Source organism: Paramormyrops kingsleyae, chromosome 11 (assembly GCF_048594095.1).
Source record: "Paramormyrops kingsleyae isolate MSU_618 chromosome 11, PKINGS_0.4, whole genome shotgun sequence".
NCBI classification, from domain to species: domain Eukaryota; kingdom Metazoa; phylum Chordata; class Actinopteri; order Osteoglossiformes; family Mormyridae; genus Paramormyrops; species Paramormyrops kingsleyae.
The window spans coordinates 14,029,423-14,054,271 of NC_132807.1; the positions used below are offsets into that span (position 1 = coordinate 14,029,423).

The window sequence follows — 24,849 nt, forward strand, 5'->3', positions numbered from 1 at the left end:
AGAAACAAAGCATAATTTGAACTAATAATATCATCCAATTTTCTATAGAGACTATAAACTGATAAAAGACCCATTAAAGAAATACAACCATAGTGCAATATTATATTTATTTCTTACAGTAAATTTTGGTTGCCATACAAGAGTATTGAGGATTTTGGGGAAAGTGCATTTTAACATGAACGTCTCTCTTTTATTTCAATAATTAACTCTAAAGAAGAGGATTTTGTAGCACAAAATTACAGCAACATAGATATCATGAACACAAGTTTTTACACAAAGTAGAGCGAGAAACACCTTAATATCTATGAAGAATTATAAAGGAAAAGAAAGAGGAAACCAAATTGGAGCTGATCTCTAAGAGGAAATCGATTTGAGACTGGACTGGTGGTGGTTCGCCCACAGCTGGCAACAAAGCCTAATCCACAGGGTGATGCCTTTAGCATTTTTTTTTTTCCTTTTTTCTTTTTAAAAACTCCACTAGTTAGCTCTAATGTTAGTTCCACAAATGTATTAGCTTAGTGATATGTAGTTCCATAAAATCAATGTGTCAACAGTCACATCTAGTCATTTTTATTTAAATATATGTTACCGTAACAAGTGTGCTCAGACCGTTTGCTATAAAGTGGCCTAAGAGGTTATATATAAATTTACAGCCTGTGAGATTTTGGTAATTTATACACACATTATACACAAACTAAGCATTTTCAAAATGTAATTACAATATGTAACAGAGGCAGGTGACCATCTGATCTTATTTCTAAGTGTCAATTTCTCAAGTGGATATGGGCATTACACTTCTTTTCCTCAAAATTAAAATAGGTCAAATTTTTGATATTATATGAGAGGATCTGCAACTTTGAAAATAGTCTTGCAGATCCATTTCATATAAATATTGCTTCTTAACTGGTAATTCATAAATCTGATAAATTTTTGACAAACCATACTTTATGTAGTTTATAAAATTTCATATAATTCTATATAAATCATGAAAAATACTGTGCTTTTCTCTGAAGCTCTGTTTTAAAATAATATCTATTTAAAAATGATAGAATTAGCAGCTTAGCTCCTATAAGTCATCTTAAAGGAGGTCTGTATTACCTTAATTTCTTGAATAATTATTTTTTATGTGTATATATTTTTATGTATATATATATATATATATATATCTACCTTATCCATTCATACAGCTCAGGCATATTAACGTCAACAGTTCAGTCCTGTCACGGAGGGGGCAGAAATACCGTAAACTGCACAAAAATAGCCCCCCCCACCACCACCATTCACTGGGTACAGACCCCCATCAAAGGAGTCCCAGCAGACACTCCTGTTGGCACTGATTTGGAAAATTAAACACAGACACTTTCACCCTCATTTGCTTTCAAAGAACAGTTCTGATGGCAACAGTTTTTGGACCTGCTTTATTGTGCTCTGGAGTTGGTTCCACAACAGATTAATACGTTTTAATAAAACCTTTTGTTCCTCTTTTGTAATTTATAATATTTCTGGTTTTCTGAAAACACTTCTCCCTGCAACCCTGTCCAAGACAAGTGGTTGAAAGATGGATGACTGTATGAAAACAGTTCTCAAAACACTCAAGAACTGTGCAATGTCAAAACTACACCCTTCCAGTAAATGAGAATAAACATATCTTAACTCTCATTTATTAAGAATCCATTAAAGTTCAGTACCACCTGCTCCTTGTAAGTTTAACATTGGTTTAAAAAGCAACTGGTCTACATTCTCTAATACATGCGTTTACAGCTGTTCTTTGTAGCAGATTACAGACATCTGGTAATTCTTCATATTAAACAAATGTTCTGACCTTTTGCTTTACCAAACCAATACAGAAAATAAAACAAGCTTCCAATATATCCATCCCGCTTAAGTTAAAAAATAACAAACCTGTCATGGGTGAAAAAGAATGAAGGTAGGTGACAGCCAATCAAAAGCCACTGGGACCTTCGCAACTTGCCACACCCTGAGATGAAAAGATGGTTTCCCCTCTTCATCCCTGGAGGTCAGGTACAAGGGCCTTCCTGCGTGAAACTTCAGGCGCACACCTAACAGCAATGCAACAATGAGAAGACAACTGTCCACCTGCTTCCTGTGTCACTATCCCCCCCCAAAAAACAAATACTAATTTTCCCGATTCGAATTAATACATACACATAGTGTTCTCTGTATATGTACACATATTTATGTAACTTTAAATGTTATTATAGCAGCAAAACATCTCTAAACAATTCACACACTGCAGCCATACAGCACAGTATCAGTATGTTGCTTCTCTTCCAGATTTTAGAAAAAGAAAAGAAAAAAAAAATGCAGGATTGGTTCTTGCACTTCCCAAATGCAGTGCTAAAATATGTGTTTTCCGAGCCTTGATAAGTGTTCATCTTAGAACTTTTTCTCTCTAAAAACCGCTAACACAGAGCAACAGTTCAGAGCTAAGGATTAACATAGAAATAGTCTCTTCAGATAATGCCTCCATCGAGGACTAAAAGACCTACTGTTAAAGATCAGACCAAACTAAAGGAATCAATGGCTGAAAGAATGTTGCTGAATCAAGAGGAACACTGCTCTCTTCGGTAATCTGGCACGTTCTTTTGTGGATGTGGGGTGGGGGCAGGACAGGACAGGACAGGGTTGGGCTGGGCTGGGGGAATTCTGAAATAAGAGAGGGTCGGCCCTTGGCTTTCACTCTGACTCACCTGCACTTGCGTGGAAGACAATAATGATTAATTTACATTTTACACCTTTCAGACAACTCATATAGATATACTGAATTCAACTAAATCAAAATTTACCATATTTCCAAAAAGAAAAAGTTGAAAGCAAATGACAACTTACAAACATGACTGCTTGCTACAATTGTGCCCCTATAGGTGTAAAATAGGTGCAAAATATTAAGAGGAGGTTTAATTTTCAAGTAGAAACATCAATTCTGGGACTGCACATGTGCTCTGAAAGAAATGATGACGACAACTGAGCAAATACTTCAACTATCTTCTTTCCAGAGAAATGCATGAGAAGCAAGACGGTTTTTTTCTACACAGCTGATGCATCAATCAATATAACCCCTTTTTCTGAAGAAATATTCTCTGAAGAAATTCTAGCAAAGATAGAAAATGAAATCCCAGCTCTGCTGGTTTGGGTGCATCCAAATGAAGCTGATTTAAAAAGTCCTTATATTCCAAAGCGATTAGTCTCTATTACAGGTTTGTCACTAAAAAGAAGCGGCCTTCCCGGCTCCAGGGGCTCGCGACCCGGGCCGGAGGCCGGGCCACGTGCTGATCACTCAGAATCAAGAGAACTCTTGTGCTTATTGAGGAACTGCTTGGGTTATTTCAAAAATGCAGTTCTTTAGGATGTGATGATTCCTATTCTCAGACGAGAGCACAATGGGAATATAATTACAGACTTGATAGAAGTTGGAAAAAAAAAGAAAAAATGAACGAAGAGAGCAGTCCTTTCAAGAAAGGTCACCCTCTCTTATCTATCTAATAGGAGTTTCAATGCTCTTTCTATATTCATTCGATGGCCAACTCGAGTCACCCCTAAGTCTATGAGGTCTTCTTTCTGGAGGTTCGGTAAATGGGTCCCCTCAATCTCATTGTCCATAAAGGCGTCCTTGTGCTCAGCCAAGTTGAGGCTCTCCAGCCAATCTGCTACATCATGCTTGGTCCACAGGACAACTGGCTTGGTGGCGAAAGGCTTGTTGGAGACGGCTTGGATGAGAGTCAGCGGGGAGGGTGAGCGGCTGCGACCTGAGCCCAGGCTGAAGCGCTCGCCCGTGATGGGTGGTGTGGGCAGGCCGAACACGTCCGTCAGGGTGGGTGAGGAGGCAGAGGCTGGCAGTGAGGAGGCGCGGCCGGAGCCTGAGTCCGGTGGAGACATGACGGGGCTGGGGGAACGGTGCTGGGTCGGCATGCTCTCTGGTTGCCGGCCCGGGGAGGGGGCAGGCTGGCCGGTGCCAGGCCGGACGGCGAAGGTGACCATGGTGTTCCGCTGTGTACCTGAGGCTGGGGCTGCACTCTCTGTACCCCTGAAGGAAAGGCAGGGCAAACAGGCAGTTAGTTACACAGGGTAGCAAGGGGGGCAGCCTCCATAGTTCACACTGCCAAGGCCACACACAGAAATTTAATATACATCATATAGAAAAAGATCAATCATTGCATGACGGCATCTGTACAGTCACTGGTACAAGAATATTTTAAATTAAATTAATGTTGTTTTATCATTCAGCAAGTTATCAAAAAGTTGCTATTCATCTTCAAAAAAAAATAAAACAAATAATAATGATATGGAGAGACAAATTACAATATAAGAACTGTGTGACGTATAACATAAATATTAATACATATTGACAAGTTCTTATTTATTTTTTTCTTTTGAAAGTGAGTATTGATTTAAAGCCACACAATGCACGCCAAAAAACTAGAGAAGACTTCTTACAGCACCAGATCTCAGGAAAATCCATCCATTAAATATTGTCACTCTTCATTACTTGAATGATTTATTGAAAAGACAAACTGCACTGGAAATCAAACTGAAAACACAGATATGCCAGAAGACTGCAGTTGTCAGCCTGTTTAGCCTGTTTTCCGCTGTGATTTGCTAGAAAGAGGGTACTGATCATCCCATGTGTTAAGCCCTACTCAAAAACCCAACATTCAGTGCCTCCATTTCCTCTCCAAGCACCAGCACGTGCCAGGTTCAGCAGATCAAGGGAAGCTGACAGATGGACACCTCCGTGACTCCTGAGCTCTACACATGACCAGTCCTTTACCAGCCTCATAGGCCAATCCCCTGTCTGTGTGCACAACTTCTGAATGTGCCACCCCTCCATCTGTTTTTTTAGGGAAAAGAAAAAATCCATTTCATCCATTTATCGTTTTTAGGGGGCATTAAGACTCAATAATTGTATTAAATGAGAGTCGGTAGGATAGTTTTGCTAATTTCCCTGTTTTATACTGCATGTGCAATATCTCAACTTTGTATTTGTATATTGTGACCTCCTACTAGAGGTTATACGAATGTGGTTGGAAATGGCTAGAAGAATTCGTACTTTTTTATTATCTATTTTTTTGTATAACAAATACTGTGTTATTCCAACACATTTTATCAAAATTACAATCATTTGTCTTAATGGTGTTTCTGCACAGTTACAATTACACAAATTGAAAATGTAAAAATGACATTTTTCCTGTTATCTATAGAGCCAGTGGAGGGCAGCACCATCAACACAACCTTCGCATGAGCTGTCCACAGTCAGTTAACTTCATGATCCTCTAAATGCAGTAGCAGCGTGAGAAAGAGCTGCTTCCAGCCAATGCAAATTCAGACAAACACACTCTTGCTCAGGGAATGAACTCAGCCACTTAAGTATTCAAGAATAGTTTCCTTCCAGCTTTCAGAAGCACGGTGGCCTGAAACACTGAGCCACTGGCCGGGACGGTAACGGGCTGTGTGCTTCACAGTCACACTGGGGAGTGAGAATTCCGCAGTGTCACAGAGCAGCATTGTGTGTGCTTTACATATTTGTGAAACTGCTATTACACCTTCAGCAGATTTTGGGAGCCAGAGTACAAGTGGCAATGCTGAAATGCTCAAGATGGAGGTGACCAATAAGCACTGGGTGCAAATTCACTTCTTATATCTGCTGACCTCTATGAATATAGAATCAAAGGACCTCCTCACTGGTGTTGGTCTATATGTGATTCATACAAGCATTTGCATGCCATTTGATTGCAATGTAATTAGGTTCTGACAACAGTGCTCAACTAACATGATGGATTACAGTAAAAGCAATAGAAGATATGGTATATAAAAGCACTAACTAATTTAAATACACATATACAACTATATTTTTTAAGTACATGATTACTGAAAACAACGCTACACCTATGCTACTCGAATTGTTTGTTTTAGCTAATGCTAAAGAGGTTGAAGATACACCAGAAAAAACAGAGGTATGAAACTGAGCCCGTCCAGCTACCTCTTTCACTCTCACAATCCCATTGGGCCTTACTGGCCAATCACTGAGAGTCCTGGGTTTCTGGCCAGAGCTTCAGCTGGCCAAATTCAGGCTCACATGCCATTTTATTGGTGCAGAGTGTCAGGGACAAGACGCTCATGACGACTGCAGCATCATGACAACTAGATCACACAGTCCAGTGGTAGACGGCGTCAAGCAGGAGTGGCTGTTTACCCCCACAGCAATTTTCAGTCTGTGTGCCGCATGTCCCAGCTCCATGACACAGACCATCAGAAGACACAGGAGGAGGCGCATGGTCAATCCCATGTTATCAGCAGGCCAACTGGGTGGAGGTTTGCTGCTTATTATATCTATTACAGGACAAGCCTCACTGAGAGAGTGTCTTTACCCTGTAGCAGCAGACGTCAAATTAATGGTCATTCATCTTTTATTTATAATGTATATATGAGAAACATATGAAGAATGTACATATGACTTATGGTAGCTATCTGGCCTGTTCCATAAAAGAGCTTGGTATTAAAAGTTAAATCTTTAGATAAAAGAAATTTACCCATTAAATATAACACTACAAAACTAAATCTGATTGGTATGTTTTGCAGAAACATTTTGTAAGAGCAAAGATATGTGCTGCTTATCTGCTTATTGAGATCTTGCTTTTGTTGCTGACAGCTGGGTAAAGATACAAGGAGAAGCTAAACAGGGCTATGAACAAGCACTGCTCTCATCCCAAACCTGTTCATACCGCTTCTTACTCCCCTGTTACTCAATGCTATTTTCCACACAGGAGCCCTTATGGCACAAATCAAAGGGTTTGATGCTGCTAGTTGGGGAGAAGTACAGTGTGCATATTGTGTGAATATTTAGAATTGGAACTCATAGAATTATGAAAGGTATAATTAGCACATTTGTTGAAATGGTGACCTGGAAACAACAGCCAGTGGGTGAGATCCCACAGTGATCCTGCAAGGATTAGGGGAGCACTGCATATCCTGACAGGCAGGGACCCATGTGCAGAGGCCCAGCCCTGCACCTTTGGTCCTCACCATATGATAAGCCTTTTCGCACATCACTGATAGGCAGAAAGGGAGGTGTGATGGAAAGAGAACCATCCTAGTATGCAAAAAAAAACTCAGTATGAACTTACAAATCTGTGCTGCGAGAAACTTTTCATGAGCATTGACCAGGGACGCAAAACGACGACAGAATGTGAAAAAAGGAGAACTGTAATAAAAAGATTTAGCACAAACAGCTGACAGAAAGGCGAATAATATGGTGATTAGAGTCATTGCCATCAGGTAAAATTTGAAGTAACGAGAAAAAGTCATCAGGACAAACTCACATGAGGGTCTCAACCAAATACAGTGTTAAATAACTGGTAAATACGATAGATAATGCATGCTTTTCATCTACATTATGAAGAAGGAAAAAAAAGCTACTTTCACCCATAGAGCAACATGAGCTCACACCCAGAAAGCTGCTGACTATGACAGTTTTGTGTATGAAGTGCGGGAGGGATCAGTGTTTCCTTATCACAGCAGTCATGTTTCTGCTTCTGGCCAGCAGTATCCAGGAAGGCATGTGCCAGTCAAACACAAACGATCTTTCATGTCTGTCTACGCTAACAACAGCAGCTCTCTGCCAAGCCAAAGGTTAAATGCAGAATGGATTTTATTTCAGCTGGGGTCAATCGATCCTGTAATTATTCAATACCTTATTTACTCTTTGCAAATTTGATATTGCTTGTAGTAAATGAGTATGAGGGAAAATGTATTTCTCACACTGGTATTGTTGTAACAGACTGACATGCATGCTGCACACAAACAGCAAATGCACATACAGACATACAGGAAATGGGCACACATGGATCCCCTGGATACACACTCACGCACAAACACACTCGTGCACTGGAACCAAAATAAAATAGGCAGACAGAGCAGACCGATCTCCACTGGAAGGCAGCACAGACATGAAGCAGCCAGGCAGCTAGAGCTGGTCTCGTCCCAGGGACTGCAGCTGACAGGCAGCAGAGAAGCAGGTTGCTAGGAGCCACTGCTCTCCAGAAGCCCAGTTGGCCAGCTCATGCCCTCTGATCCACCAAACACAGGCATTCTCACATAGTAGCTCTGGTGTAGGGCATCCGCACGCTTATATAACTGTTTAAGACAAATGCAAAGACTGGCCAGTAAGATGTGGGGCACATGCATATCATCTCCTGGCCCCATATTCCCCCCTTCCTTGAAGCGCTTTGGTTCAGCCTGTGTTAATCAGACTGACATTATTCATCCAGTTCTCAAGGTTGCTCTCATCATTAGGTTGCTAGGCAACTGTTTCGATCATGGGCAGAACGCACACAAATCTGTGAAAAAAAAATCTGTATTGTGAAGTCTTAATTCGTAGTGGTAGAGAAATGCGATTAAAACAGAGACTGAGTGCTCCATATGGTCTGGGACCTGACGCTAGAGAGGCTCTGCATTTGTAGGGTGAGATGGCTGGTCCTTCTGTTCATGATGGCTCCTCAATCATGGCATACACACTACTGCCAGAAAAGCTGACCTACCTGAACCCAGTGTCAGACTACAGTACACAAAGGTGCTGTGGGTGATGCGAATGAGGTGGGTGCTCTTTATAACAGTGAACACGCTTGTGAGATGTAAATAATTCAGCATTCTTTGTCATATTGCATAAGACCCAGGAATTAAAGAAACATGAACACTACTACTTACAGCTGTGTCAGATGACTGCTTGAGTCAAGGCCAAACTCAGATACACAGGCATTTATTTAGCAAAAAAGACATGCAAGTTTTAATTGTTGCTGCTGTTTTCCCCCAACCAAAGCCGTATGTCTCATTCTGGGAATACACTGGGTTTAGTTAGGACCTAAAAGAGATCATGTTTACATAACACAGCTTATTGGTCTGATGTGACAGATGTTCATTCCTCATAGTAAATTTATTAAAAGCTATGTTAGGGCTTTGAATATTAAGCTATTCCTCTTACGGAGATCCCTGTTGCAGGTGGAATAACGGAATGTAATGTGCTTGACTATGAAATGTAAAAATGACAGAGAGGTATCTAAAGGTCCCTGCAACACTAACCATGATAAGTGGTGACAAGATGGATGGATGGATGGATGGATGGTATTTAAAAGGCCAGGAATAAAGGACTACTACAAAGTATAAGTGCATCACAGCTAAGGTTGAAACATGGGAGCTTGATGATTTGACTGGTTGCCCCTAGCAACGAGCCTGCTCACTTGCTGTTCACGGCAACATTTGATCTATGCATGAACTGCGGAGAAGAGGCAATCCCGAAACGCATGCTCAGATAGAGAGGGGGAGAGAAAGAGGTAGAGAGAGGTACTTGCATAATATTTTGAAACGCAAGCCAACGCACACTTACTCCCACATCCGGAGCACACACTCACGCACCTGTGAGCACGTGTATACACTCACACTCACACGTGTGCACAGCTCACACTGTCACACAACATACAGGTAAAGTATATTCAAAGATACGTACACATCCGCATGCAATCATGTAACCACTCAAAAACATGAACCACATTAATGCAGAACAGAGTGTGCAGGCAAGCCAAGGTATTGCATCCACACGCCCAAATCACAGACACACACTCACGCTGACACTTACAGACTCTACACTGTCACATGGGCATATATTCCAAGTTGGCAATTTATTTCTGCACTTCTTGTATAGACTGGAGATTGTTATTCACTATTCACCCACTCATGTCAGCGTGCATAAGCAAGCCAGTGCAATGGTGCTTCTGCAATGGAGCGGGGAGGGAGACCAGACACAGGGAGGGTTGCTCCTACTAGCGCAGGTGCCACGTGGCACAAAAGAGAGGTTCCAGGTAACCACCAGGCTGACCTCTTTAAAAAGGCCGCAGGCGGCATTTTGGCACCCAAAAGAGAGAATAGTATGAGCAAACGTTTCATAGAGACAATATTGCTTCCTGATTATGAGAGCTTTGGTTGTGATGTTGCACAGAATGCCAGAATTCACAGCTAAAATCAAAACATTCAGTTAACGGCGTCTCTCGGGGAAGCTGATGGAGGGGAAAGGCGAGGAATCATTCTTACTTTATTCATTTTGTTTTAAAAAATTGCCAGAAAGAGGTACAAATTAAATTGAAATATCATGATTTGCAATATTTATTTTATTGAAGGCTATTACCTTAAAACAAGGATCTTTACAGATAAATGCACATTCAATGGTTGACAGGCTACTACTCTTTTTAAAAATAATTTGATAAATATGTTTTAGATTTACATGATTTTATATGGCAGGACAACCCAAATTCCATGACACAGAGCTAAGATCCACTGCCCCAGTAACAATGGGGTGGGGAGGTGTGGGGTATTGATTGCCGGATTAAATAGTGTTACTGATGTGATTGTTCATTTTGTTAAAAGTTTGGGTTATTATTATTATTATTAATAATAATAATATCTACTGTAAATGTTAGAGAAACTTGTACAAAAAGTCGTTTTCCCAACGACCGAACGTGCATGTGTTGCGCTGGCCGTGGGGTTTCTGCATCCCCTGAAAAAAAACAGCGGTTTGCGCTCAATGGGATGTGCTTGCTGTAGGGATCAGTGCAAAAAGTAGGCGTTTCAAAACATTCTAAAAAACATGCTAAAAAATGGTAAACTTGTATCATATCATAGCTATAGGAATTCAGAACACAAAATATGAGTGTCTCCTCCATTTTAATTTCTGGGCCCGGTTTGATGCATTGTTTCTATTGGTTGCGCGACAATGAATCACAGCACACAAATGGTCAAAGTTCAGCAGAGTTCAACTTTGCCCGCGATGCGCACACCAAGCTCCCGGAAATGATATGCTATTGTATTCCTCGCATAGCCCTGTCATTTTGTCTGTCCATCAAATCCATACTTGTCCACCACTCAACAACTTGTGCTATTTCTAGTACTGAATGGATCACCAGGAATTGTAAAAAACTAATAATTGCATTTTTACAGAGTACAGAGTACAGTTTGCAGAATCTATCCCCACCAATTAGGTGGTTTCTTGTATTCTTTTTGCACATTTTAATGTCCATGTTTGAAAATGTCATTTATATTTTTATGTTTAAATATTTATATTGTATTTATTTCTCTTTTGCAGTATGACCAAAATGCTGTAACATAACATTAAGAACTGACACTAATGTATCTGTTACATGTAAGCTATTTATATTTAACTGACAAAAAGGCTTACAGTAGAAGGGAGAGGTACAATCAGAGGTATTTCTAGGTTATGAAAACAACTGAAAGAGTACTCAAGCCATTCAAAACTCTTATTAGACCATTTTTCCTGAAAGGAGCTTCTTTTCAGTCCAAAGTTGGTGAGAGGATCATTCACAAGACTGTTGTGTTTAGGTCCTGTTTCTAAAGAGCCTGAATCATCTGCCTCTCTGTCCTGCTCTTCTAAAACCTCCTCTGGCTTCCCTGACTGATCTAAAATGCAAAGAGAAAGTAACATACAGTAAAATACTATACAGTAAAATGCCTTATCCTGATATTCTGTATCAATAAAGTAAATGAACCCAAGAACAAAGTGATTTCGAAATCAAAATGATATCAAAACTAAACTTTATCTAAATGTCAAATTTCTGAATAGGTAAACAAACTGACCCTGGAGTAACCTACTTAACTTCTTCTCTAATTCCCACCACAGACACGCATAATCATCAGACCATGACAAAAATATAGATCATGAAATTGACCCTGATTATACTGATTTCTTCATATTTAACATTTATAGTACACTCTCATAAACACACAAGTACACACACACACAGCTAAGGAATGGTCTAAAACAAGGGTCTCAAAATATAGGCCTATCATGGAAGCTGTATGTGTTTCATACAGCCCGCAACAGGTTTTTCTTTTACTATTTAACCCAGCCCCCAAATCAATTTTTATTTTACTAGGGATGAAATAGTTACTGATTTCACAAAAAAATCTGGGTGGTATTACCTTTTCAAATTGTAATTATCATTAAAACTGTGGTTAATTACTGTACTTTGAAAAACTAGTCCATCATCAACTAAAGGCAGCTACAGTCTCCCAGACACAAGCACAAAGGCGTAGCATGAAATGTGGGTTTGTTTTGTGTCAGTAAAAACATGCCGGAAGACAGTTACAGCACTGGGGAGATTTTTTAGCCTTCTAAGAGGATGAAGTCCGATGTAGTTGTAATTTGGTTTTAATCTTCGTGACCACCACCCATTTCCTTATACAGTAGCGAGGTAAGTTAACTTATAGCTCACAATGCATGATGTTGGAACTTTGGAATGGGTGAAAATGTCATGGTTTGTCTGTCTAACTTAACTAATGGTTTGTCAATGATGTAAACTGTTAGCTACTCTTGCAAAAACAGTACACATTGTTAGTGGTGTAGTGGAGCTTCAGAGCTAGCCGAATGCCCATTTGTTAAGAATGAATTCCATGTATTTATATGTTCTTGGAACAGAACAGTTGAGACCATTTTGTTTCCTTCTTCTGTATGGATTTTTCACCATAACTACAATGTGACAACATTATTTGTATTTTTCTGAAGTTCAGAAAATAGTTAGACTCTTAGGAGATCATACATTCTTCCTTTAATTTATCAGAGGCAGTTTTTATAGGTGAATTTAAATTTTCAAGATGAACAAGATGGGAATATTTCTGTTATGTGATTTCTTACTGTATGTAGCCCCCCAGGTACCTTGAGTTTGAAACCCCTGGTCTAAAAGTACTAATCTTCTGGATTTCCTTCTGCCACTGACTCTCTCCCAGTCTCTAGCTCTATTTGACAATGTTCTCTTGTACATACCTCTATTAAATCAACATATTAAAGCATCTACTAACGAAGGTACATGCTGGACATTTATTTTCTGGACATTTCACCTTTCAAGTACACTGCCCGGCCAAAAAAATGAATCATCATTTGAATTTATAAATTTATATCAGCAAATACTTAAGAGCCAATGACTGGATTATTATTACAGCTCAGCAATGTTATGCAGCAATAAAGTAAAGTCAGCTGAGTACCTGAATCTACTGAATGGCCAGGTTACACCTCCATCCATCATAAGTGGATGTTTTCTTCCCTGTCGGCATGGGCATATTACAGGACAAGAATGCCAAGATTCATTCATCCATCCATCCATCCATCCATCCATTGTCCAACCTGCTTAGCCTACTGGGTTGTGGGGGGTCCGGAGCCTATCCCAGAAGCAACGGGCACGAGGCTGGGAACAACCCTGGTTGGGGGGCCAGCCCATTGCAGGGCACACTCACACACCATTCACACCTAAGGGCAATTTAGCAATGCCAATTAGCCTCAGCATGTCGTTGGACTGTGGGGGGAAACCGGAGTACCCGGAGGAAACCCCACGACGACACGGGGAGAACATGCAAACTCCACACACATGTAACCCAGGCGGAAACTCGAACCCAGGTCCCAGAGGTGCGAGGCAACAGTGCTAATCACTGCAGCACCATGCCACCCCCAGCCAAGACTCATTGGGTTTGAATTCTCAAAGAGTGGTTCAGGGAGCATGGAATCATTTTCTCACATGACTTGGTCACCACGGAGTTGTGACCTTAACCTCATTGATGGTCTTTGGGATATGCTGAAGGAGGCTTTATGGAGTGGTTCAACTCACTTGTCAATACAGTATCTTGGTGAGAAATTAATGCAAATCTGGATGAAAACAAAGGGTGAGATGTTGCATAAGCCTGTGGAAACAATGGCATGACAAATGTGCCCCATAATTAAAGCTAAAGGGCTGTCCGACGAAAAATTCAAATGGCAACGTTTTTTTTGGCCGGGCAGTGTATATTTGTTTGTAATGTCACAATTCAACTGCAGTTGACTAAGTCATAACAATTATCATTAGTTCATTGTGGTGAAATGATTTTACTGTCAAAGTTTCACTCTGGTAATCTGGTATTGTATGTCACTGTGGACAAAAGTGTCTGCCTAATATGTAAATGTCATGTAAATGTAGTCTAACTTAATAATGTAGATTATAAAAACAGCTTGTTTCCATCACTGTGCAATTGGCAAAGCCTGAGACCATTGTAAAACCCTCACACAACACACACTTGTGAGCTATAATTGCATATCAACACATTTAAAATCAATGTCCATTAGTCCAGGCTAATTTTGCTTATTTTTGCTTACTAAAGTCTGACTTATACAGACATAAGCAATACCTTGGCTGAAAGTCACAATTCTGAGATAACTGTTACAAGATACTTTGTAATAGGAGGGAAAATATCTATGTGGTTATAAATAAGAACATAAGGACAATATAATATATAACCAATAATGATACAGCCAGGGAGAAAGTAAAGAAAATAGCAAAAAGGACAACAGAAAATTATATTTCTTGGGCAGATCAAGGAATACAGCACAACTGAGAAGATTCAGGGCTTGTGCCTCAAATGATTGGCCTTAGCAACACCACTGGGTATATTTCATGTGTACTTCATGGGATTTGAGCTCTTGAGCTTTGTGTTGTTAACACAACACTCTATCTGCTGAGCTACAAGAGAGCGCAGCATTTTATTTTTCAATACAGAGTGATTGTGCAATATACTGGATGGGCAAATACTGTTTTCCTTACATTTTCCAAAAGACTGGCCTGCCATTTTCTTTAACACTATGAAAAAAATCAACAAAAAAATTAACATTCTTATTTACAGTATATACATGGGTTAGCTGCAATCAACAAGAACAGTATTTACAAATAAATGTATTTTAAACTCTTTGCTTCTTCACTTAGAGTATACCAATTCCTTGAGCACAAAACAACAAGGAATACTGGCAATCAAGTATCTTGCCTGATGGCTGAACTCTCATTTGAAATGGGAAAAAATCACCAAAGTAAGTAATTACCCCCTTAGCCACTCAATCAACAATAAACCAAATCTAAATGACAGTGGGTTTAGACCAGAATAGACACACCCAACATTGAATGCTGCCAGCCCTGTTGAATCTACACTTCACTTAAATAGAGCCATTCCAGCAATGTGAAACTGGATAAGGGGTCCCAAGAAGCAGCACACCATGCCTCAATAAAAAGAATTTCCTAAAGACCTGAGAAAGAAAGTTACTGAAATATATGGGGCCAATTGGGCAGTGGGTGGCTCTGTGGGCTTAGCCTGTGTGCCGGTAATCAGAAGGTTGCCGGTTCAAACCCATCCTCAGCACATCTGTGGGTCCTAGAACAAGGCCCTTAACCCCAAGCTCCCTGAGTGTCCCAACAGGTGGCTGCCCTTTGGAGACAGCTTACTCTGCAAAGAGTAAGTTAAGGGAGGTGTAAAGACAATTTCCCCATGGGGATCAATAAAGCATAAATTATTATTATTCCTGCTAAGACTGCTGCCCCCATGACCCAACTCTGGATAAGCGGAAGATGATGGATGAATGACATATATCAGGAAAGCAGGGTTCCCGCTGCCGCTTGTCACTCTCGTCATTGACGAAAACGGAACCCATGGTGACGAAGAAAAACGGCATCAAATCGTCACTCTGACGAATTCAATTTTCAAATGACGAATTTTGAATGACGAATTTCATTTTTCCCCAATTTTCAACCGTAGCACCCGTAGGGCCTAATCAAAACTGGCCCGGCGCCCCGGACATACTGGTCATAATTACTTTCACCTGACAAAAAATCAAAACCGAAATACAAGGAATATGGACTTTATTTTACATTAAGCCTTTTCCTTATAATGAGCGTCAATGGAGGGCAAAACGCTTAACGTAAAATAAAGTCCATATTCCTTGTATTTCGGTTTTGATTTTTTGTCAGGTGAAAGTAATTATGACCAGATGTGTGTGTGCGAAATTTGGTGATTATTGGTCGCTATTTTGGTACATTAAACCACATTAAGCGTTTTCACATTAAGCGTTTTAGAATGTCCTTCTCAAAGGTACTATGAAACACCGGGAAAGTATTAGCTTACCTTATATATATAGTAATTAGAACATTATTTCCGAAATGCGTACTATACATCATGTTTTCAGCACGCAAATTTTTACACAGTATTCACGATTCTCCCAACCTTATCAAGTAGACTCGTGACTCGCCCATGCCGTTAGTTGACCAATCACAGTGTGGCTTGTTCCAAATATGGAAGACGGGATTCCCCATGCTTTGTACCCGGATGTACTTTTTTAGTATTTCCCCGCCAAGCTAGCACCTGTCAGATGAGTGAATCATGTCGAAACAGCCTGGACTTTTAGCATTCGGGTTCTCTAAGGCTGCAAAAGGTGCTGATAACGGTGCACCTCGCACTGAACGGTCGTGAGTTTAATGATTAATTTATTAAGAAGCGGCGATAGAGTGACTAAAAAAACGGATGCTGAAAAAAAGTGAAGAATTTGATTAGTAGAAGCAAAAATACAAAAAAAAGTGAAGAATTGAAATCAAACTCCAGGGGGAACCCTGGGAAAGGAAAACAAAGCAAATCTTTGGACTATAGCAAACCACCATGAGAGCTAGGGCTGGGCGTTTGTACCGTAAGTATGCTCAACTACTAAAGCTAGAATATTTTTTATAATGAAAGACTGTATATCTTTATCATTTTAAAACAACTGAAGGAAATACATGGATGAACCATTTATGGTTATTAACTGAATATTTCCAACAACTGAAATCAAAGCACAAATCACTTGAAATAAACATGTCTTGTGAAAAAGCTCACATTTTAGTTTTAACGGAAAAATACAAGTTCCCTAAAAAAGTAGAAAAAACATAGTTTGCATTTCTTGCATATAAAAGATACTGTTTATACTTTATAGCGATGACGTCTGTCTGGGAGAAATTATTCACTATAAGCGGATGCTCATTAAAATCTTTTTTTTTTTCTCTCAGGCAGATTATCATCTAATAACATTTGTATATTTATATAAGAACATAAGAAATTTACAAATGAGAGGAGGCCATTCGGCCCATCAAGCTCGTTTGGGGAGAACTTAACTAATAGCTCAGAGTTGTTAAAATCTTACCTAGCTCTGATTTAAAGGAACTCAGGGTTTTAGCTTCCGCTACACTAGCATGTTATACATGAATATAAGGTAATAAAACGGACAGCGTCACTGTTTACTGAATTTTATTCACTCTCAAAATACAGCACAGCTGTTTCAAATGCTTTTCAAATTACAGTACTGCACAAATAAAAATACTGAACTGTGGATAATTCAAATACGCTTAATACAGTACATTACTGTACATAAAATATATTTTACTGTAGTTTTGCTACTGAATCTCGTTTTTGGCAGTGTGATGACTTTGATGAGTCTATATTCATAAATGAGAGAAAATTACTTTCTTTTTCCAATCATGTTTTCTGTGCACGTAGCATTAGCCTCAGGTAGCTAGCCAGAAGCAGACAGGTTACCGCAAAGCAAAGTAGGCAATTAAAATAAGAATTGCGGTAGTTTTAATTTTTTCCATATGTTCTGTATAAAAAGAGCCAAAATGAACACTGTAAGTGGACTACTTGATTACTACAGTACAATCAACAACAACAACAAATTTATTTTTGTTATAATGGACTTTATAGGATCTGGCAAAACAGTCCGTTATATCCAGAGTTGTTGTATGCCCAGAACACAACTACAGGACAACATTTACTCATACCACACCCCAGCAGACACACGTGTGGTATAGATTATTATACTGTACATGTAGTAATCCAACTTTACCCGACCAGATGCGTGACTATTAATAATCCCGACTAAGTATCTGCTGGATACCACCGGCACGCCACGCGCCTTGTAGGCAGAGCTGCATGTCTGTTATAGCTGAACAGAACTACAGCTAAAAGCGGCCCTGGGGACCAAATTGTTTGTCCGATATAAGTGAAATTCCGTTATATGTCAGTCCGCTATATTAGATGCCACGGGTGTCTGGCTGCAGAGGGGTATGAGAGTGCTTGTTCTCAGTCAGGCCCCATCCATACGCATACAAAATCCGTCTTGTCGCGACAGATTACGACTTGCCGACTGCCGCTATATAATCCATCTTGTCTCCAATATAATTCTTAAAACGCGGTATGTTTGGCTTAACAGTTTAAAAAATTAATCATTACATCGAAATACACGTGTGTCGAACTCCTCTCCTTACTACAGGCAACTCGTGTTTACCTTAAAAAAGTCGTAAGACTATAGTGCTCGGTCACATATGATAAAGTCAGCCAAAGTCTGATATACTGTATTCTGTTGACATTCTGTTGGGTTTGAAAAATAAACAGCTTTCCTTTTGCTGTTTTGTGAGAAAAAAACATATTTTTATTAAAAACAACATAGCTTGTATAACGAAAAACTAGAATAGTAGTTTTTCTTGTAGAAATTTAAATGAATTCTCATCTGCTCCTTAGAAAAAATGAACAATATTGTATTATGGCCAGTACCAAAGCACAACTATTATATTTATTGGCAAACGTTTATTTAAATTAGGCAATTGTACTATTGTCAAACTATTGCAACTTCACATTATATTATTGTCTTCACAATGTAATTAAAAAGTTTTGGTTTTTTTTAATTAAAAATGACTGACTTCGTCATCATACGTTTACATAATTTTGAGGTATGTATTAATATATCCTATATATAGTGTAATACATGGTAAGAAAGTTCAAATTGGCTCTTTTTAGGCACACTAGACTCTACAGATCCATGTTCGTACACTGGACTCTAGATAATGTTATTAAAATGTTATTACTTTGCACATATCTTGGGTAAAACAAATAAGTTTTAAAACCAATAACGCACAATTTATTCAAAATATTTTTATTAGATTATGACTTAAAAGTTTCCATACAAACATTTAAATGCTGACATTATTAAAGTACAATATTTCATGGCATAAATATGGCACAAAAAACAATTATTAAAAGTACGTATTAGCTATAGTCTGATGTCTCACAATAATATCACATACAGTAGCACTATATTTATTTACACTCATATGTACAACGGTATTGTTCAGGTTTGAGACGGATTCTATCATTTAAACGGTTTGGGAAGATGGATTCTGTCGTTTTAACAGAAATGACGTAGAGGCTTGAGAGTGGATGGGGCCTGACAGAGGAAGCACGCTCTCAGGCCCCTCCTGCAGTCAGACCCTTCTCGCTTTTTCTGCATGTTCGTAAAGGTGCACGGCCGGGACCAGCGGACCTTGTTCGTTGTAGACGAAGTTCTGTTATAAGCGAGTCCACTATAACGGGATTATATTGTATAAGTGAATTATTTAGACAGTATTTGTACAGGAATGATTCTGTCTCAAGCCTTCTGATCTATATAAGCGGCTGATCACTGTATCTGTGATAACTATAAGTGGTTTCCACTATTTTAAATGTTGCTTGTGTTGAAATTGATTGGTGGTATTACCTTTGGTCGCTGAAACGGTTTTTTCGCAGTGTTTACATCTGACCTCTTTTTGTTTGTTGTCTTCACTACAGCCACAATGTGTCCAAACAATGGACATGGCATTTTTCTTTGGTACCACCCGCCCGAGTTGCTCAGTCGGCTGAGAAGGGTCCAGCTGCAGACACCTGTAGAGTGGAGCTCCACCTGAAATACGTCACCTCCACAGGCAACGTGATCTTTAAGGACGTAAAGTCGAGCTCCGGTTAGGGTTAAGGTTAAGGTTAGGGTTTATTCGCTGTAACACAGAGTTGAGGTCACATGTTTCCTGTAGAGGTAACGAATTTCCAGTGGAGCTCCACTCTACAGGCGTCTGCAGCTGGACCCTTCTCAGCCAACCCTCTTGAGTTGGCTTGATGTTTGAGTTCTCCTCCATGTTGCTTTCATGTCACAGACTGGGCGAGGTGGAGTTATGTGATAACACACGCGGTAGTATGTTTTTAAGGGGATAGTACATGAACACACGCTGGGGAAAGTATTAGCAGGATAATAAAAAAAAAAACAAAAAAAAACAAAGTAACCGACATGGGCAAGATTACGTTGATTGGAGGTTCTGAAGGTTGGTTTTGATAAAATTTCATTTAATTGCCCAGTCCTAATGAGAGCCATCATCTCCAAATAGAAAAAAACACCTGGAAACGCAGAAAATCTGCACAGAAGTGGCCAGCCTAGCAGAATTACTCCAAGTAGGGGTGCACGATATCACATTGTGATGTACCCGCAATTATATAACACATGCACAATAATCACCAGGGCTTTAGATGACGTGTGAAACATTTGTCCAAATGCCAGCTTTTTGGTACTATATGGATGCTTATCTACAGTCAGAATTTGGTAAGCAAATTGGTAGTAAGCCTAAAATATTAGTGAGATGCCCCCATAAGTTAGTAATCCATATAAATTCAGCATATCCTTATGTTTATAAAATTCAGTTTGCGGAGCACGCCACATATTACTGTTTTGGTTTATCATGGAAGCGATAAGCACTGAAGTGGCAGTGAAGAAAGGGATAGCTCAGCAGCCACAACATCTTTTTAGAGAAGAGATATTGTGGATAAAGAAGGTAAAAGAGATGGTGTTGTGGCGGCACTTATTGCAGTTTAAAGTCCCTCACATGTATTAAACATAAGGTTATGCTAAATTTATACTGATTACTAACATTTTAGATGCTCTGCTAATCTGCTTACTAAATTGTGGCCGTTAGTAAACGTTCATATAGTACCAAAAAGCTGGTGTCCGGACAAATGTCATCTAAAGCCCTGGTGATTACTGTGCATGTGCCAAATTATTGCAAGTACATCATGATGTGATATGGTGCAGCCCTAACTCCAAGAGCACATAGAAAACTTATCAGCGAAGTCACAGGACACCCCAGATTAACATCTAGGGAACTGCAGGCTTATCTTAGGTCAATTAATGTCTGATGTTCATGATTCCATGATTAGAAAGATACTGGTCCATGGGAGAGTTAAAAGGCAAAAACCACTGCTTAAGAAGAGGAACATAAAAGCTTGTCTAACATTTTCCAAAGAACATTGATTACCCCCAACACATTTAGGACTACGTTCTATGGACTGATGAGTCAAAAGTGGAATTAACTGGAAGACATGAGTTCTGCTACATCTGTTGTAAAGTTAAGACAGCTTTTCATAAAAACAGCATCATGCCCATAGTCAAACAGGGTGGAGGTAGTGTGAGGGTTTGGGGATGCTTTGCTGCTTCAAGGCCTGCGCGACTTGCCATACCTGAGGGACACATGAATTGCGTTATCTAGCAGAAAGTACTGAAGGAAAATGTCTGGTCATCAGTTCGTGATCTGAAGCTCAAAAGCTCAAGAGCAAGTCCACCTCTGAATGGTTGAATAAAAACAAAACTAGGATTTTGGCCCTGACTTGAACCCCATTCAGATGTTGTAGTGCAGGGGTCTCAAAGTCCAGTGCTGGAGGGCCAGAGCCCAGTGTAGCTTAGTTCTTTCCCTGTTCCAACACAAATGATTCCACACAAGAGCTGTGTGGTTATTAACACAAGGAGTTGAATCAGGTGTGTTAAATGACTCTCTTTATTTCTATGGGGAAAACTCTAATCCCAACATGATGACCTTAACCCCTACCCAGCCCTAACCTTAACCATAAGTAAGGTTTTTTGACATGAAAGGTTTTTGACAGGTTTTTGTTAAACTGTGGGGAACATTTGGTCCCCACAATATGTAATATACATATAATCCACACACACACATAGACACAGACACAGTTGATAGCAAAGCTTGCGGTCCAGTAAAGCCATTGTGCACATAATATTTGAAAATGATCTGTACAATAGTTTTACAGCTACTGTGTTCACAAGACCAAATGTCTACTACAGCTGCCGTTTCCTTACTTTGCTGCCACACAGCACTGCTGCTTCATTTTGGGGCAATTTGTCTGGAAATAAAAGCAAATGTCGATATTCCATCCATATGTTTTTGTGAAACAGTAATAAGATCTATCAAACACTTTTTGACATCACATTCACAGTCTGCTCTCACTCTTCCCTTTGCTGCCACTAAGCAATTTGTCTCAAATTTTAGTCCATTTCAGTTAGGCACCCATAAAATGCCTCTGCAACATTTGAAAAGCATATGTCAAAAATGCTTTGGGTTATCGTCTTAATGGTATCAAGTGTCAAAACTACCCATTTTTGTTATCACTATGTGCTGTGGTTTCAGCTTGTGCGTTGCAGTGATGTGTCTCAAAAGTTCACCAGTTCCAGATCATGCTAAGTTTGAAAAAGCTCTGTTGAATAGTTTTTGAGTTACTGAGTTACTAAACAAAGCATCTGCAGCAGCGTAGGTCCCCAGGCCAAAAATATTCCCCAGACAGGAAAATAATAATAAATGTATAATCCACTAAACTGCTGGCATTAAAAGTTGCCTACTGGAGGGGTGCCAATTAGCTGTGCTGATCGTCGTTTTTTAGTCTCTGTGGAAAACAGCTGATTTGGCAGGCTGGGTTTGATTATGATTTAAACACATGTCGTGACCTGTCTAAAACCGGCTAAAGCAGTGGTTCTCAAACGTTTTACACTGTGTACCACTTCTGAAAGCATTATGCTATCTGCGTACCACCATCACAACATTAGACTTAATCATGCAGGCACACTGTAGGGGTGGCAAAGTGATCAAGTTTTGAGATAGATCGTCCCAAAACTGAAGCAGTGCCACACAGTGAAAGCAACAAAGGTAGTTTCATTAATTTAATAACATAAATTTACTTTTGTCACTTTTTTGGTGAAGTGGGGAGGGTATTCAAGGTAGGCTTGTAATATTTTATTTATGTTGTGGTATTTTTCTTCAGCAAAATGTATTGTGGGACAACCCGAGAAATCCCCCCCCAACCCCCCGCCCCGGCTTCATATGGCTAAATTTATTGTGGGAAAATATAATTGTGTCACTTACCCATAGTCAAAATAAGTGATGACACATAAAAGAACATATGCAGACCTGGTGAACTTAATGCAATTAAAAAAGTCACACAAAGTGCTCCATGGGTACTGGAAAAATAACCTGACCCTGGACACCAAGCTTCATTCTCACCTGTGGATAGGAATATATATGTGTGTGTTTAAGTCTGAAAAGAAAAGTGACTTATGTGTACTTTGTAACCACATTTAACCATTCAGAATGTGAGTTCATCCATCAGGCAAGATAACATCACTTGTTTCCTAATATTCTGTTTTGTTTTGTTGGCAAAGGATCAGTATACTCTGAAGTGAAGTGATTTCTAAATACTGTTCTTATTTATTGTAGCTAATCCTACAGTATGTATATATTGCAAACAAGAACATTTATTTTTTGTTTAGTTTTTATATTTTGCAAAAGGATCATGTTAGTGTAGCAGTGCACCTGTATATTGTGTAACCTCCCAATATTGAAAAATAAAATGCTCTGTCCAGTTTTTGAACCAATATGGGATATGATTTGTCTCGTGATCTCATGTGGCATGAGATCTCAAGTGGCAACTTTGGTAGTTTGATTGATGAAGGCGTGCGTCTCCAGTTAGCCAACCATAATGATACAGTGAAGAAAAGTCATGAGATTTTGAAAAGACTAATTAATGAGATGTAATTCTTGGGTTGTCAAGAGCTGGCATTTAGGGGACACAATTAGAGTTAAAACTCTGACAGCAAAGGAAACTATACATGCTTTCCTGTTATGACAATGTTTCTTTTGTGTTTCAATGTAATGTACAGCAAAATATAATGCAAAGCTGTGTAATATACCCATTAAAATAATTATGCAATTGTGCATTATGACCAAGATTTCAGCAAAGAAATTTACTTTTGTAAAATTCATATTATTTGCACACTTCATGGCAGCTTCTGACCTTGCTGTCATATTTTCTTTAGGCAAGAACACAAATAACGAAAATGTTACATTTACAATTAAAATGAAAATTACAACAAATTTAGAGCACATTTTAGGGATAATGCTATCTTGACAGTTTTTTGTGGGAACAGATTCTGTACGGTGGAGGAGGGGATTTCATAATTATTGTTTATCCTCATATTCTTTAATTAAAATATTGCATTTTCTTAGACATCAAACAGCTCTAACTGATGTCAGCATCATGTTTCAGGGAGAATCAGAAAGCGAGTATTGGTACTCAGTCTGACAAAAATGGTATTGAAAAATGTCTTCTTTAATATACCTTTATGAACACTAATACATAAGACATAAGGCTACATGTGATCAGGACTCCTTTCTGCAGATTGCTGTTACAGTGCATGTGTGACAGAGCTCTTGCAGCTTGCAGCCAATGGCACTAACAGCTATGAGCTTATCTACCGATGCACTGAAACCTGGAAACTCTGGCACCACAAATTACATCTGAGTACATTTACTCTGCTCTCACACGTACTTCCCTAAATTCCACATAACACATTTTCCATCAGGAAATGCTCAGCTTTCCTTTGATTTCATGCAAAGCTGATGTAGGCCCAGGTAATACAAATGTTCTGCTTATGGCAGCCAATGTATAATTCATGACTTGCTATAATTACATCTTCTCAATTACCTGTTGCCATACTTCAACTGCTTAAAGCTAAGAGGTTCATATAAAATCTATTGACCCAGCAGTAATGGGACTAAACACGGTTCTCAAAAAGATCCAAGCCACAGACAGATTCATTGGCCACAGACTTGTTTCAAATTTAAATTGTAAGTAGAGGCAGGGAGTAATGGCCGAGGGCACATACTGACCCAAATCAAGCAGACTGACAGCAGAAGCACAATGGTCGCTTTGCATAATGTACCATAACGTAAAACATGTTGACAAGTCTAATTACCAGTGGCTGTACTACATCTGTATCTAGACCACGAGAACATTTCATTCAAAATGAACATGTAATAGAAAAATTTG

The 24,849-nt window shown here is 39.3% G+C and overlaps 1 protein-coding gene across 9 annotated transcripts in view; it reads right to left on the reverse strand.

Moving 5' to 3' along the window:
- Positions 1-90: 90 nt before the first annotated feature.
- shank2b (SH3 and multiple ankyrin repeat domains 2b) overlaps positions 91-24,849 on the reverse strand; it is a 193,697-nt gene continuing 168,938 nt past the window's right edge. For all 9 annotated transcript variants that reach the window (XM_023805315.1, XM_072718094.1, XM_072718093.1 and 6 more), the window contains one exon: positions 91-4,045. In XM_023805315.1, the coding sequence (XP_023661083.1) occupies positions 3,493-4,045 (553 nt within the window). In that variant the 3' untranslated portion in view covers positions 91-3,492. The remainder of the gene's footprint in view (positions 4,046-24,849) is intronic.